The sequence below is a fragment of the Notamacropus eugenii genome, chromosome 3 (assembly GCF_028372415.1).
Source record: "Notamacropus eugenii isolate mMacEug1 chromosome 3, mMacEug1.pri_v2, whole genome shotgun sequence".
Classification (NCBI taxonomy): domain Eukaryota; kingdom Metazoa; phylum Chordata; class Mammalia; order Diprotodontia; family Macropodidae; genus Notamacropus; species Notamacropus eugenii.
Window position 1 is genome coordinate 87241734 of NC_092874.1, and position 14167 is coordinate 87255900.

Below are 14167 nucleotides of genomic sequence, written 5' to 3' on the forward strand. Positions count from 1 at the left end.
TCTTTCCACTCTCCTCATCCCACGTCACTTAGATGCCTCCTACAACTCTGTTCCTCCAACCATCTCACAAGAGGGGGGGGGGGGGCATCTCCTTGCCAAGGTAAACCCCTCTACATGCCAAGGGATCCCATTCCATTCTAGCTTCTTTAGTAGATTGCCCTTCTATCATTTCTCACTTATTTTTCATCTCTCCCTGACTACTAGCTACTTCCCAACTACCCATGGACATATCCTTGTCTTCCCTATTCTCAAAAATACTCACATGATCCATCCATTCCACTCACTTTCTGCCTCTCCATATTTCTCCTCCTTTTTGTGGGAGAAGTCCGTCTACAATTGGTGTCTTCACTTCCTTTCCTCTAACTTCTTCACAACCCTCTACAGTCTGGCTTCAGGTCATATCATTCAACCATTCTCTCCAAAGTTACAAATGATCTCTTAACTGCCCAATCTAATGGCCTTTCCTCAATCCTTGTCTTTCTGGACTTCTTTTCAACCTTTGACACTATCACTCTTCTCCTTAACACTCTCTTCTCACTAGATTTTCATGATACTACTATAGCCTAATTTTCTTCCAACTTAACTGATTGTTCCTTCTCAGTCTCCTTCATGGGATCTTCATTCAGGTCACTCCTACTAGTGAGAAGTGTCCCCCAGCTATGTCTTGGGCCTTCTTCTCCCTCTCTACAATTTCACTTGGTGATCTCATCAGCTTCCATGGATTCAGTGATCATATATATGTAGATGGTTCTCAGATTTGTCTAGCTCTAATCTCTCTCTCTTAACCTCCAGTCTCACATCTCCAACAGCCTACTAAACATCTGGAACTGGATGTCCCATAGACACCTTAAACTCAAAATATCTGAAACTGATCTTTATTTCCCCCCAAACTTACCCTCTTCCTAATTTTCCTATTACTATTGAGGGTACTATTAGCCTTTTAGTCATACAACCTAGGTAATATCCTTGACTCCTCACCCCACCCCACCTCCACCCCAAATCCAGTCTGTTGCCAAGACCTATCCATCTTATTTTCATAACACCTCCCTTCTATATACCTTTCTCTCTCCATAACCCTACTAACCCAAAGTGTAGGCCTTCATCACTTCAATCATAATAGTTATTTGATTGGTCTACTTGCCACAAGTCTCTTCCAAATCTAGAACATTCTTCACTTAGCTGCCAAAATGATCTTCTTAAATTGCAAATTTGACCATGTCACCACCTCTTCCACCCATCCCCCATGACACCCCCCATCTTCATTCAATAAACTTCAACATCTTCAGGATCAAACATAATATCCTTTTGGCATTCAAAGTCTTTCATAACCCGATCCTCTCTTACCTTTCCAGTCTTCTTAACTTTGCTGTCCCCTCACATATTCTATGATACAGCAGCAATGGATTCCTTGGCTTCTCTTTGTACATACATATACTGGCTCTGGGCACTTTTGCCAGCTGTCCCATTGGCCTAGAATTCTCTCTCCTGATCTCTGCCTCCTGGTTTCCCTAGCTTCCTTCAAGTCCTGGTAAAACCTCCTCTTCTATGCCTTTCCCAGTCCCCCTTAAGGCTGGTGCCTTCCCTCTACTGATTGTCTCCAATTTATCCTGTGTACATCTTCTTTGTTGATAGCTGCTTGCATCTTGTCTCCCCTTGTTAGACTGTGAGCTCCTCAAGATCACAGATTGTCTTTTGCCTTTCTTTGTATCTGCAGTGTTTAAGCACAATGCCGGGCACATAGTAGGTACTTAATAGATGTTTAGTGACTGACAGCTCAGATTGAAGGATTCAGGAGTGGGAATAATATACAATGAAGCTGTAAAGAAGCTGGCTTGGAGCTTCCCTTCCCAGTGAAAGGAAACACAACTGTAGCACACAGGCAATGGAGGCGAGAGACCCCACTGAGAGTCCTACTGCCTACACTTACAGGGTATGTGACTTCTGGTAGTCTATTAACCTCCTGGAGCCTCAGTTTATATATCTGTAAGATGCATGTAATGTATTTACATTACCTCCTTCAGAGGGTTGTGAGGAAAGGGGTTTTGAGTAAGAACTGTCCCACGATCATTTATTTGCCTTCTTTCCTTTTGACCCAAGATTATGGTGAATCTTTCTGCACATCAACAGAACTGAAGGCTCCCTGGGGACAAGGACTGTGTCTTCTCTAAATTTAGTACATCTCAGAGCTAAACATAGCAGGTGCTTTATGGATGTTTGTTGAGTGAATCAACTTAGATTCCAAAGTATTTCCAGAAATTTTGCTCCCAGTATCTGTGGAATGAGCACACATCCTTTACTAAGGGTAGAAAATAATACCATCAGAGGAGTCCCAAGATATGGGTGCTCTGGTTTACTAAAGTATCACTATGGAAGCTAAACAATTCTGTCAGATAGACCCTTAGTCATGTAACAATCTATTTTCCTACCTGATTAGGGGACATGACCATATCTCCTAAACCTCTCAATAGGTACTGAAAGAAACAAAAGGAGGACAGTAAAATTTCCATGGTCTAGAAAAGAGAGCTTTGGAATAGTTTCCCTTGACAGAGTTTGAGTGAAAGGGAAAAAAAGGGGACAGTGCCAAAAGCCAATCTAATCAATGGCTAGCACTCACGCAAACTGTGATCAAGGATCTCAGATAGCAGATTTCTGCAAAACACCCATTTCAGTATTTTTGATGGCACTGACTGCTTTCTTTCCTCTTTAGCCTCAATTTAATAATAATAAAAAGAGAGGTTCCAAAATTTATAAAATAAGCTACAATGGTCTAAGGGGAAATAGGTTTGAACTACTTCAGACCTCTGATCATTTCAGTGACCCATCAGGACTTCAGAAAAATGATGGTGAAACATAATTCACACTAATTGACAGAGAGGCTAGAGGTGCAGGGTGAGACACACACTTTCTGACCAACATATGGATCTGTTTTGCTTGACTATAAAGGAGGTTGTTTTTGTTTTTAGTGAGAGTCATAGGGGAGGAAAGTAAATAGGAGTGTCAAAAAAATTAGAAAAGAATATTAATGAAATATTTATAAAATACATAGATGAGAGCAAAAGGAAGTTCAAAAAGAGACAAACAGGAAAGTATTGTAATTACCACATTAAGTTTATTATATACTTCTTAAGGGTTATATATAATAGAGATGCACAGCTTCCTATGCAATTTTTTTCTGTAGTTTTAAAATGGAAATGAATTATGCTTGCTGTCAAAGTCATTTTAAGAGAGAAAAGCCTCCTTTTCCAACTTTGCCTTAACAGAAATGGAAAAGAAAAGGGATTTTCCCATACTTTCATCAGCAGAGTTAAGGGTATCAGTATAGACATTGGAGGAGGGGAGAGAAGTGAGATCAGATTCATTCCAGCATCCAGACTGAGAGAACACCCCCAGAAGGGCTAGCAGATCTTTGTCCCCTCCAATACCTACCCTAAGCCATATCCTTCCCAGCATCCTCAGCAGGAAAAGCTCCTCTGTTCAATGCCAGAGCTCTAAGGGACCCATTTCAAATTGCATTGACTTTAACCCATCCATCAGAAGCCCCTTAAAGAAGGGCAATTTTATATTTGTCATCATGTTCTCAGTGCCTGTAACACAGTAAGGCTTTAATAATAAATGTTTGCTGAGTTAAATTGAAATTCCTGTTTCCCTGACCTTCCCACTGTCCATCCCCTCTATCAGGGTCCCCACATCAACTGAAAAAAACCCCTATCCTTAGCTGCCCGATTCATTATTATTTTGCAGTAACATTCTTCTACAGCTGCTCCCTTCCCTGATTTGGTCCTCTCTGGTCTTCCAGTCCTACCATCTGCTTAGATATATAATCACTGGTCCAGCACAGCTCCAATTGGGCCCCTAGCCTTTGATATCAGTTGCTATTTTAATCTTCTGATCTCCTGTTGTTTCCTCTGTCTGCTAGCTGCATCTTTCATCTCCACCCACCCACATACTCCCAGCTCCTCTCTTCTGTCTTCTCCCTAGTCTTAGCTGCTCTGCTTGGCACAGTTTTATTATCTATTCTCCCCATCACCCACCAAAACCAAAATTAACAGGGTAACGTGCACTGATGTGGTTTCGTCTTTAATAGACAAATGCCAGGACGTTGGAAACTGGAATAGAGCACAGCATTGGGGATGAATTTTTAGCTCTATTTACTAAGTTTTAATTCTGTAGATGAAAGGTTCATAACCTTTTGTTTATTACAGGCCCCTTTGGCAGTCTAATGGACCTCTTCTTAGAAGGATGTTTTTTAAAAAATATAAAGAAAAATTTAAATACATTGTATTGAAATACAGTTGTTGACATATTTTTTTAAAATACTGACCCTCTGAAATCTATCCCTGTGAACCCCAGGTTAAGAAGCCATGCTTTAGAGGATGCTGAAGTGTTTAAAAACTACTATTTCCTAGAAGAATGCCTGAAATGGGTATGCAAGGTGTTTGCTCTGGCTCTCAATAGTCCTTATTTAAGGTCAGGGTCATACATACCTGGGACTTTGCCATTCGAGGATTTCACTCATTCGTTATTTATTAGCACCTTTTATGAGTACGGTGCTGAGCTAGGTGCTAGGTTTACAAAGAAAAAGCCAAAATCATCACTGTTATCAAAGAATCTCCATTTTACTGGGGTAATAAAATATAAAAAAGAATATAATAAGTTCAAGATAATGGAAGAGAGCTCACCCACTAAGAGATCAGAAAAGGCTTCCTATGTAATGAATGTCACATGAGCTGATCCTTGAAAGAAGAGGGTTTTAAGAGTTGGCTATGAAAAGGAAGTGGATTCCAGGCATATAGCATAGTAGCTATAAATGGAATTCCAGGTTCACGCAAGGGGGCAGAGATCGGTTTGGTTAGAACAATGAGTACATGAAGAGGAGCAACGTGAAATAAGTTTGGAAAGATGGGCTAGAGGGAGGTTGTGAAGGGCTTTAAATGCCAAGCTAAGGAGAGGCAATAGAGAGCTACTGAGGATTTTTGAGGAGTGGAGTTACATTCCTAATACTCAACATTGCCTCTTCATCCCTAATTTAAAAAAAAACTAAACTCTTTCTGCGATGGTGACTCAGAACATAAAAACAGATGAGTTAATGTATAGGAGTGCTATAGCTTTATTCAGGTGTAGAACCCTTCCCCATAAGGTATATGGAATTGGCTATAGATCAAACTATCAGTCTCATCCAAATTTTGGTAACTGAGCTTCTGAGATGAACTGATTAAATATCCATGGTGAAAAACCTCCAAGTCCATAATGAAAAGAGACACACAAACACCATCTTCACTGGTTTTGCCACTTGGTGAAATAGTGTTAATGATTCTGTCATCATCCCCTTCTTTGCCATGTTTCCTCCTCACTCAACAATCACTATCTGAAGGCCAATCCATCATTCTCCTGGACCACCCTTCCTCACAACTTGCCTCTTTGTTTTTGTCCTTCCAGTGTGCTGAAGTGGGAAGTCGGAAAGTTGTAGTCAGAAGACAGGGATTCAAATTTTGGCTCTTCTACTGACTAGCCATGCGACCTCGAGCAAGTCAATGAGGAAAATGGGTTCTGAAGCTCCTTCTAGCTCTACATCTAGGATTCTGGAATCACCCTGGCTTGCAATCTCAAAGTCATCCCCAACTCTTTCCTTTCCACCCTCATCCCAGATTTAATCGTTGCCAGGTTTTGCCAATTTGATCTCCAGAGTATTTCACTGGTATCTGCTTCTCTCTGTTCATGGTCACCATCTCTCAACAGTGGACTGTCCCTTAACTGGACCCTCTCATGTCTCCATACCCTTTCTTACACAAACACAAGCATGAGCATGTCACTCCTCTGTTCAAAAACCTTTTGGAGAACCCTCCCTACCGCCTCTAGGACAAAATATAAACTCCCAACTCGGTATTTATTATTATTAGGTTTCCATCCAACCTTTTACCAGGTTCACTACATATTTCACCCCTTTACCTATTCAAATGTCCCAGCGAAAGTAACCTACATGCTTTGCCCTAAACTCTGCATTTCTTATCCTATCTCCATAGCTTTGCATAGACCCCATGCCTAGAATGCACTCCATTGTCCTCCTTTTTGGAATCCTTAGCTTCCTTCCTTTAAGGTTCAGAACATATGCCATCTCCTGTGGGAAACAACTGTTATTGAACCTTCTCCCTGTTTCCCCCTTAATGCTTATTGGACTGAAGTAAATATTTTCTCCATAAAAACAGCATTAGTTATAACTAGGAGTTTCAGCATGTGGGGCAAATTCTGTTGAGCAGAGGTGGATGAAGAGGCATAACCATTCACAGAATGGACTGCAGACAGAGGTCTTAGGGTGGAGAAGGTGGAGGAATTGAAAAGTCATGGGGTTTGAAGGGGCAGAGTTTGGTGTGTTGACTGTCATTCAGGCACTGAACCTATTGGGGAATAGGGAGAATGACTTCAAGGTTCACAAATGACATCATTGAGAGTCTCAATAGGATGGAATTGATTTTGAAGAATGACAATTCCTCTTGTGGTTGGAGAGTAGGAGAGGATTTCCAGACTTGGAAATGTATCAAGAGATTTGATGTCTTCAGGATAAAGTCAGGTTTTAATGAGCCAGAAGATGGAGGAAACATGGAGGGATCTAGGACAAAGAGGAGTTAAAGAACAGATTGGGGTTCCAGGGGGCATAATGGAAAGGTAAGGCAGAGAAAATTAAAGGAACTAGAGATGACCAAAGCTGACAGGAATAAGGAGGACAGCATGGGAAAGAAGTTTTTGAAGGCAGATCCATGGATACCATGATCAGGAAGGAAATGACCCATCCACTCCCTCTGTGATTACCACTGATAAAAGGGTCTGCTCCCTTGGCCTCCAAACTTCCCCTCTTCCCCACCCCATCCCAACCCTTTAAGACAGAGACATGGACCAATAAAAGAGGTGAGGCATGGGGATGAGCCACAATGGGGAGAAAGGAGCAACCCCACCTACCCACCCAGATGTCAGCAATGAGGACAAAGCCCCTGCTGTCCTACCCTAGTTACAGTGTGGGTTGGCATCGTTGTCCAATGGGTTCTGTGTCATTTATACTCAACACTTCCTGCATGAAATAGGAGGTGAGGATATTAGCTTCATGTCCTTTCTCCTAGGATGCATCTCACACTGACCTTATTCCACACCTACCTCCCCCCTCCCCCCAAATAAAGTATCCTTATATTTTCATAGTCACAGTTGAAAATGATGCCAAATCCATTTAGAACACCCACTCCTCCACCCCTCACCTTATCCCATCCCCCCAAAAAGACAGAACAATGAAGAGAACTGCTTTTATTTTTAAATATTAGTAACACAGCACAAACAACTTAGTGGTACTTATCAAGTGACCGACAGAAGAGCTATGCTAAATCTTAATGTTTCACATATGTAGTACCTAAAATATCCTGCATATGAAATAAAGGATCTTAATGTTTATTAAGGTTACAGTTTTCATGATAAGCATAAATACTAAGCCACCTCAGGGTTCTAAATTAACCTACCCTCCTTCCCTTCCCTCACTCCCCCCTCTACCCCTTCACCCCTCCCTCCCCAGATAAAAGGCCCTTAAAACATGATTCTGACACTCATTCCATACAAGCAGTGGCTACATTTGTATTCTGGCTTCCAAAGCTCAGTATGTTGTTACAGCATATTGACACGCTGCATTTTACCAAAGAGAGCTCGGCCTTCAACAGTGCTAGGTGGAAGCTGCTGGCTTTTTATTTTCCCCAGTCACATCAAAGATCTCAAAATGACTACATCTCGAAGACACAAAAGAACAAAGCAGTGTGACCCAGAGGCCCTGGTGTTAAGAGGGAAAGAGGAATTCACTGCCAAGGAACATGCAAGGAATCAAGTTAAGGCAATACAGAGATTCTAGTCAGTGCTCAAAGGAAAGGAGAGGTTAAGGAGCAATAAGGTCATGCAAATGAAATAATTACTGGGAGCTCTGCCAGATTCAAAAGAAATTATTTCTTTTAATGAAGAGAATGTTTGCAAACTGAAAGTCAGTTCAGTCTATTCACTCAGGAAAGCAGATGTCGCTTTAAACTAGCTTATTCCTTCTCCTCATCATGACCCCACATGAGAAGTCAAACTAGCACTGGGAACAAGGATTTACTGGGACAGAATCCTATATATCCACTGAAGGGCAGTCTCATAAATATAATAACATACAGAGGAGATTTTGCATCACCCCATCCCCCCAAAACCCCAGAATTTTTAAGTAGAATTTGGATGGTTTGGAGAGTGGGGGGACTAAGGTCATCATGAATGTAAGGAATGAGTGATTTCACCTTTGGGGTGATTCACCGGTCACCTGGCAGTACTTATTATGAGACACAGTCAGAGGCCTAGAAACATTCGTGCCCAGGTCTGGTTATCTTCTACCTAAGAGAAAGTACCTTCTTTATGATTCAATGTCTAACTCACAGTGTTACAGTTTTCTTAAATTATGCCTTCTTTAATTACCTAGCTTCCAAAGTAGTATATGTTCTACCTCCATTAGGGAAAAAGGGTCACTTGGCAGATCCTTCGAGAGCCCATTCCTGCCACAAATTAGGCTCATTAGGGCTTGGGCTTGCAGAGTTCTGTTACAGCAGTCTGTATGAGAGTTGCATGAATGAAAAGAGTGAGGCGAAGGTTTACCAAAAGGACCCAGAGGAAAACCTTCACTAGAATGGTGCTTAGCCCCAGTGGGGGAAGGACACAAAGTACAAACATCTATGATCTTCCAAATGGCCAACACAACACACGTCACCAAACCACCAACCACTAAGCTGGCAGTGTTCTCACCTGCCTATCCTGACAGCCGGAGTCTCAGAGAACCTGTGATAGTGCAATTTTAGTACAATATGAAAAGACGAGCTGTCTTCTGCCTAACAATGTGTACACACACACAGATGGCGCGCCCGGCAAGGCCGCTTTAATGGTTCCCTTTGGTCGACTTCTTCTTCTTCTGCTCTTCTCTCTGTTTCTGTTTCTTCCTCTTGCCACCTTCTTTGTGTCCTGAGGAAATACGGCTTGTAAAACACTGGTCAGATATTAACTGCATATCCTCTGTAAGAGGCAAATAGTTGTATATATTCTGCTTAAAACACACATACAAACTAGCATCTTTGCTTGCAAAATGGCCACCTTTAAAACCTATGTACGCAGGGGTGATCAGGGGAATCCCCTGTTGGGGTGGGGTGGGGAAGAGGGAAGTCTCCTGGAGATGGGCAAAGATTTTTTTTTTTTGCTCTTTGGGGAAGGATACATGCACTGGCCCCTTACTAGAGGCTCATGTACAACCAGAAGCTCTTGGTTAGGGCTCCTGATTGGGTCCTGATGTGTGCATAACAAGAGGATGTGCACAAGTCACAACCCATGCATATCATGGGCAGCAGGTCAGGAGGCTCCCTTAATCAATACAACTGCATCTAAAGCAAATCTAAATTCAGATTTTTTTTAAAGTTATAGGTTGAGAACCTTTTACATTAGAAAGAAAGAAATCATTCTAAGATCTTCAAAGCCCGTCATATTTGACATAGAGCCTACCTATCAGGCTATCTCTATCTGTAATCCTCCTAAGCCTCTCCACCCCTTCTTTCAATTCAGGGGAACCTCAACCACCTCCTTAGTAACCTGGCATATTAACAATATTTTTCCTGGTGAAGGGATTGGAGCGTATGCAATTGCGTTGGAGCTTTGCAACAGGCCAAGCCTGAACTGCAGGGCAAGGAAGTTACTTTCTCTGATATCCCCTGTTTGGGGTAAAGGTTTGCTGAAGACTGGACTCATTATGTGGCATGGTAGGATGTTCTCCATCAGAGCAAGTACCCAAAGTTCAGACTTGAACAAGAATCCTTCACCTTCCCAGTCTATCACCATGCTCTGAGTTAGGATTTTGCTTGCCAGAGCTGCCTGCCTAAAAGCGAAAGTCTGGTTCTGGACAGTGATGGCTGAGCATCACTGCATGCACTTATCCTCTGAAGCTCTAGTCAAAGGGGTCAAGACCGCAGCCCTCATCTGGTAGTCACTCTGGTAGAAGGAGAGCCCAGCTGCAAAATGTGGAGAGCCTGCAAAATAGGCTTGGCAGATGGAGAGGCCTGATGCCTAATTTAGGCAATAGAAGAGCAAAAGTTCAATCCAAATTTCTCAATTGAGAATCTAACACATGAAGCTAGTAATAAGGCAGAGCTACCATCAGCCTGTACCTTACAAAACACAGGTCCCTGAATCCACGGATGTATATCACAAAAAACAGAAGGGACTCCTGCTAAATGTAATCAATATTGAACTAAAGATGGCTGAAGTAGGTGGACTCTCAGTGGACAATCAGTTTTCACAAATAGCTTCTAGACAAATGACCTAGAATGCTTCCAAGCCTGAGAATGAATGCCCACTCCTACACTAGTCAAGTCGTCAAACATTCACCTTAAGGAAAGTCTCCCTTTTCCTTTGTTTTAGTTCAAGGGGATTGATCTGCAGAGGAGCCCTGTCTCACAACCTGGCTTGAGGCCTGGGACACACGCCCCCATGGAGCATGGTATATTTCTCATTCATGGCTAAAAAACAGACACATTTCACCAAAGGCATCAGCCTAATTATTTCCACACCAGAGTCTGCTGAGCTTGGCTCATCTTTGTTAAGTTCAAGTATCCAACCCTATGGTTTGGTTAAGGCAAGAAGTTTTTACTTAAGACCAACCACTAGTCTCCTAACAGGAAGCTTAACCAAAGCAGGACATACAGATTTATTGATTATTCTTCCTTCTCTCCACACCGGGGACACCTCCAGCTATAAAACAACAATCCCGAAGACAGCCTCTAGTTCCCATCAAATTTTATGCTATTGAAGTTAGTGCCTTTCTACTAACAGTCCACTTATTTTGCTGAGACTACACTGGCACTCAGAACTCTGAAAAATTCTCTCAACATGGTCCCTTCCATAACACATGAAAAAGACAGATGCCCTTACTCTTGAAAAATGTTCTGACCATTCAATATGCCAAGTGGTTTGGAAATCCCCATGGGTTTGAAAACAAAGGAAATTTTCCACTTCCCAGCCAAGATCCCAACATGGCAAAAAACTGCCGCTAGGTTGGCCAGCCAGAGATGGAGACTAAAAGCCAAAGCTTTGCCAGGAGGAGGTGCAATCTGAAAGTGAGAGCAGATCTGGTTCGATCTCCTCCCACAAATAAGGATGGATGCCAGGACTAGCTGAGGCAGAGAGCTTGCTGGGGAAAGAAAGCATTGGTCCTTCAGCTGGTCCCATGTGGAATGTGGAAAAGGAGTGGAGATGGAGGATTCCAATCCTCTTAAGTCACCATCTCAAAGTCATTCCAGGAGCATGTTATGAAGCAGACATCACAGCATGAAGCGAATCTTGCCTACCTCACCACCACTGTGGAGAACAAATCTCTCATGGTATTGCTTCAGGTTAGTTCCCCTCTCAATCAAAGAAGTCGTTCCTCTGTAGCAACCTGTCCCATACCCCCAGGGGGGTTTATATGTGAAAGTCTCAGAATTCTTCTCTGGACTCCAAAACCATTCTTGGTACTCTACCCCCTTTTCAATGCAGTCTTCTTCCATTAGGACATAAGCTACCTGAGGGCAGAGACTCTCTTTGTATGTATTTGTATCCCTAAAGGTCTGACATTGAGTAGGTCCTGAATAAAGGCTGGTTTCCTAAGTTCTTGGTCCGGCTTAATCTAATTCAGGAACCCAGGGTCCAGACTCCAGTTCTGACACTTTCTATTTATATGACCATGGTCAAGTCACAATCTCTTTGGGTTTCAGTTATATCTAAATAATGGATTTGTTAATAATTTTACTATTTATTCTACACGTGATTGTTTTGAGGAAAATGTTGTGTAAACTTAAAAATGTCATAGGGTGTTATTACCTATGGTGTGGGCTGTGAACCACAAGAGACACAGCAAATTTCCAGCTGTTGTTATCTCCAATCTACCCCAGTCTGGGATATAGGGGGAATGCAGATCAGTTGGGAGAAGAGAAAAGATGGACGACGAGCAAGAAATGATACGATTCAAGCAGCAAAAATCAGTTGAGTGTGTCTATGCCAAACAAATGCAAATTCATCTTGGACCTTCTATTTCCTCCACTTGGGTTTCTATAGGGGGTGAAAAAATCTTACTAGAAACAAGGCTCTGTATTCTTACTAGGGGAGAAAATAACAATTAACTAAAGGCTCTTAAATGGATATATAAAATGGTTATTTAAAATGTTGAGTGCCAGTGGAGAGCAGCTGACATCAAGGGAAGCACATTTCAGGCTACTAGTCTGGAGTCCTAATCTATCTGTCACTTTGTTCTGAAACATGAAGAAATGAAGTTTATAAATAATGGCAAGCTAAGGACACTGATGACTCCATTGCTGCTAACAGTACATTAAATTTAAAAATCCCACACATAGTTAACTGGGAGCCCAATGAATTAAGATGGCTAATATCAAGAAAGAGAGAAAAGAAATGAAGATTTTAAACGACATCCCTTGGCTTTCTGACTCATTTTAGCTCCAATTTAAAGGGGGGAAAAACAGGGATATATGGATGGCCTTCTTCACTCAGTAGATTCAATTACATTTACACACAATGGCAAAAAAAATAAAAGGGCCACTACTTAATCCACCACCAATTTAATGATTCTCAAAGAACTTCATTTATTTCCCTCCAAGGCTGTGGCATTTTGAGCTTCAGCAAGAAACTTAAAATTTAAAAAAAACAAAACACTCCCCACCTATGGTTCCAGTGATCAGGAGAGGAAGCATAATGCCTTAGTCATCTTCTTCAGTTGTCAGTTCCCAGTGTAATTATGACAACCAGATGGGTGGAGAAGGATTGGCAGAGATTGGGAGCAAAAATGGCATCAAATGAATTCACCTCCAAGGAAAAGCCCGTGGACCATTTGCATCCACGTGTGAGCAAAACTTGAATTGTTGGAGCATGAGCTGATAGGGAGCTAGGCAAAAAAGGAAGGTGACATCCACCTGTTGAAAATGGTAGGCTGAGGATTATCTATAAAAAGACAAATGCAATGACAATTTCTAATCCAAGCACTGCAAATAAAGGGAGTCTGGCATCATCCAATCCAACTTGTAAAAAGTCATGAAGGGAAGGAATTGGACTTTTAGGTCCTGTCTGCCATGTTGGAACCTCGGTATCTGCCTCTTACACCTCTTTCTTCCAGGTGCCTAGTGTTCTCATACTGCCCCCACCACTCCAGCTCCAGAAGAGAGAGAGGTCTGATGGATGGAGAAACCAGTAAACCAACATTTCAAGCATATACCCTTTGCGAGAGGTATGTTAAGCAAAAGGCTGACTCAAAGAAACATTTGTTGTTGTCCAGTCCTTTCAGTCTTTTCCAAGTCTTTGTGACCCTATCTGGGGTTTTCTTGGCAAAGATACTGAACTGGTTTGCCATTTCCTTCTCTAGCTAATTTTACAGATGAGAAAACTGAGGCAAACAGGGTTTAGTGACTTGCCCAGGGTCATGCAGTTAGTGTCTGAGGCCAGGTTTGAACTCAGATCTTCCTGACTCCAAGCCTGTCACTCTACCCACTGTACTACCTAAATGCTCCATATTGCTAGGGGTAGGATTTCAGCTACTAGGACAGAGGGCACTTCAAAAGATCATACATCTAGGGCTAGAAGAAACCTGAGGTCATCTAATCAAATCCCCTCATTTTATAGAGGAGAAAACTGAGATGCAGGGAGTTAAATCAATTTGCTCACAATTATATGGGAAGTAGGCATCAGAAGTGGGATTTGAACCTAACGACTCTCCAGACTACCTTCACTCTACCAGCCCTTCAGGCCACACCACGTGTGAACCACATACCATGGTATCACTAGTTTCTTTCTCTTAAGCCCTCCCTTCAAAGATGCTGCCATCCACAAGCACATTGTCTACACATGGCCAACAAAAAGGAGCAGGAGAAATGTTTGTTGCGGCTCTATTCTCCCCCATTCCCCCACACCCTGTTCACATCCTGCTCAGTCTAAGTTTTCTCTTCTCCCACATATGATTAAAAGAACAAAACGGTGTACTTATTAAAACCACTCTTGGAATCCAAGCTTATTACAACAACAACAACAAAAACCCTAAGTTCCACCATCAAGTTGCTCTTTTTACATTCCTCCCCTTTCCCATTCTGCACTGAGGCATTTT

The 14167-nt window shown here is 42.1% G+C and overlaps 1 protein-coding gene across 7 annotated transcripts in view; it reads right to left on the reverse strand.

The window, feature by feature from the left end:
* Positions 1-7272: 7272 nt before the first annotated feature.
* Positions 7273-14167, reverse strand: part of DNAJB6 (DnaJ heat shock protein family (Hsp40) member B6) — a 127289-nt gene continuing 120394 nt past the window's right edge. For all 7 annotated transcript variants that reach the window (XM_072652086.1, XM_072652082.1, XM_072652088.1 and 4 more), the window contains one exon: positions 7273-9003. In XM_072652086.1, the coding sequence (XP_072508187.1) occupies positions 8921-9003 (83 nt within the window). In that variant the 3' untranslated portion in view covers positions 7273-8920. The remainder of the gene's footprint in view (positions 9004-14167) is intronic.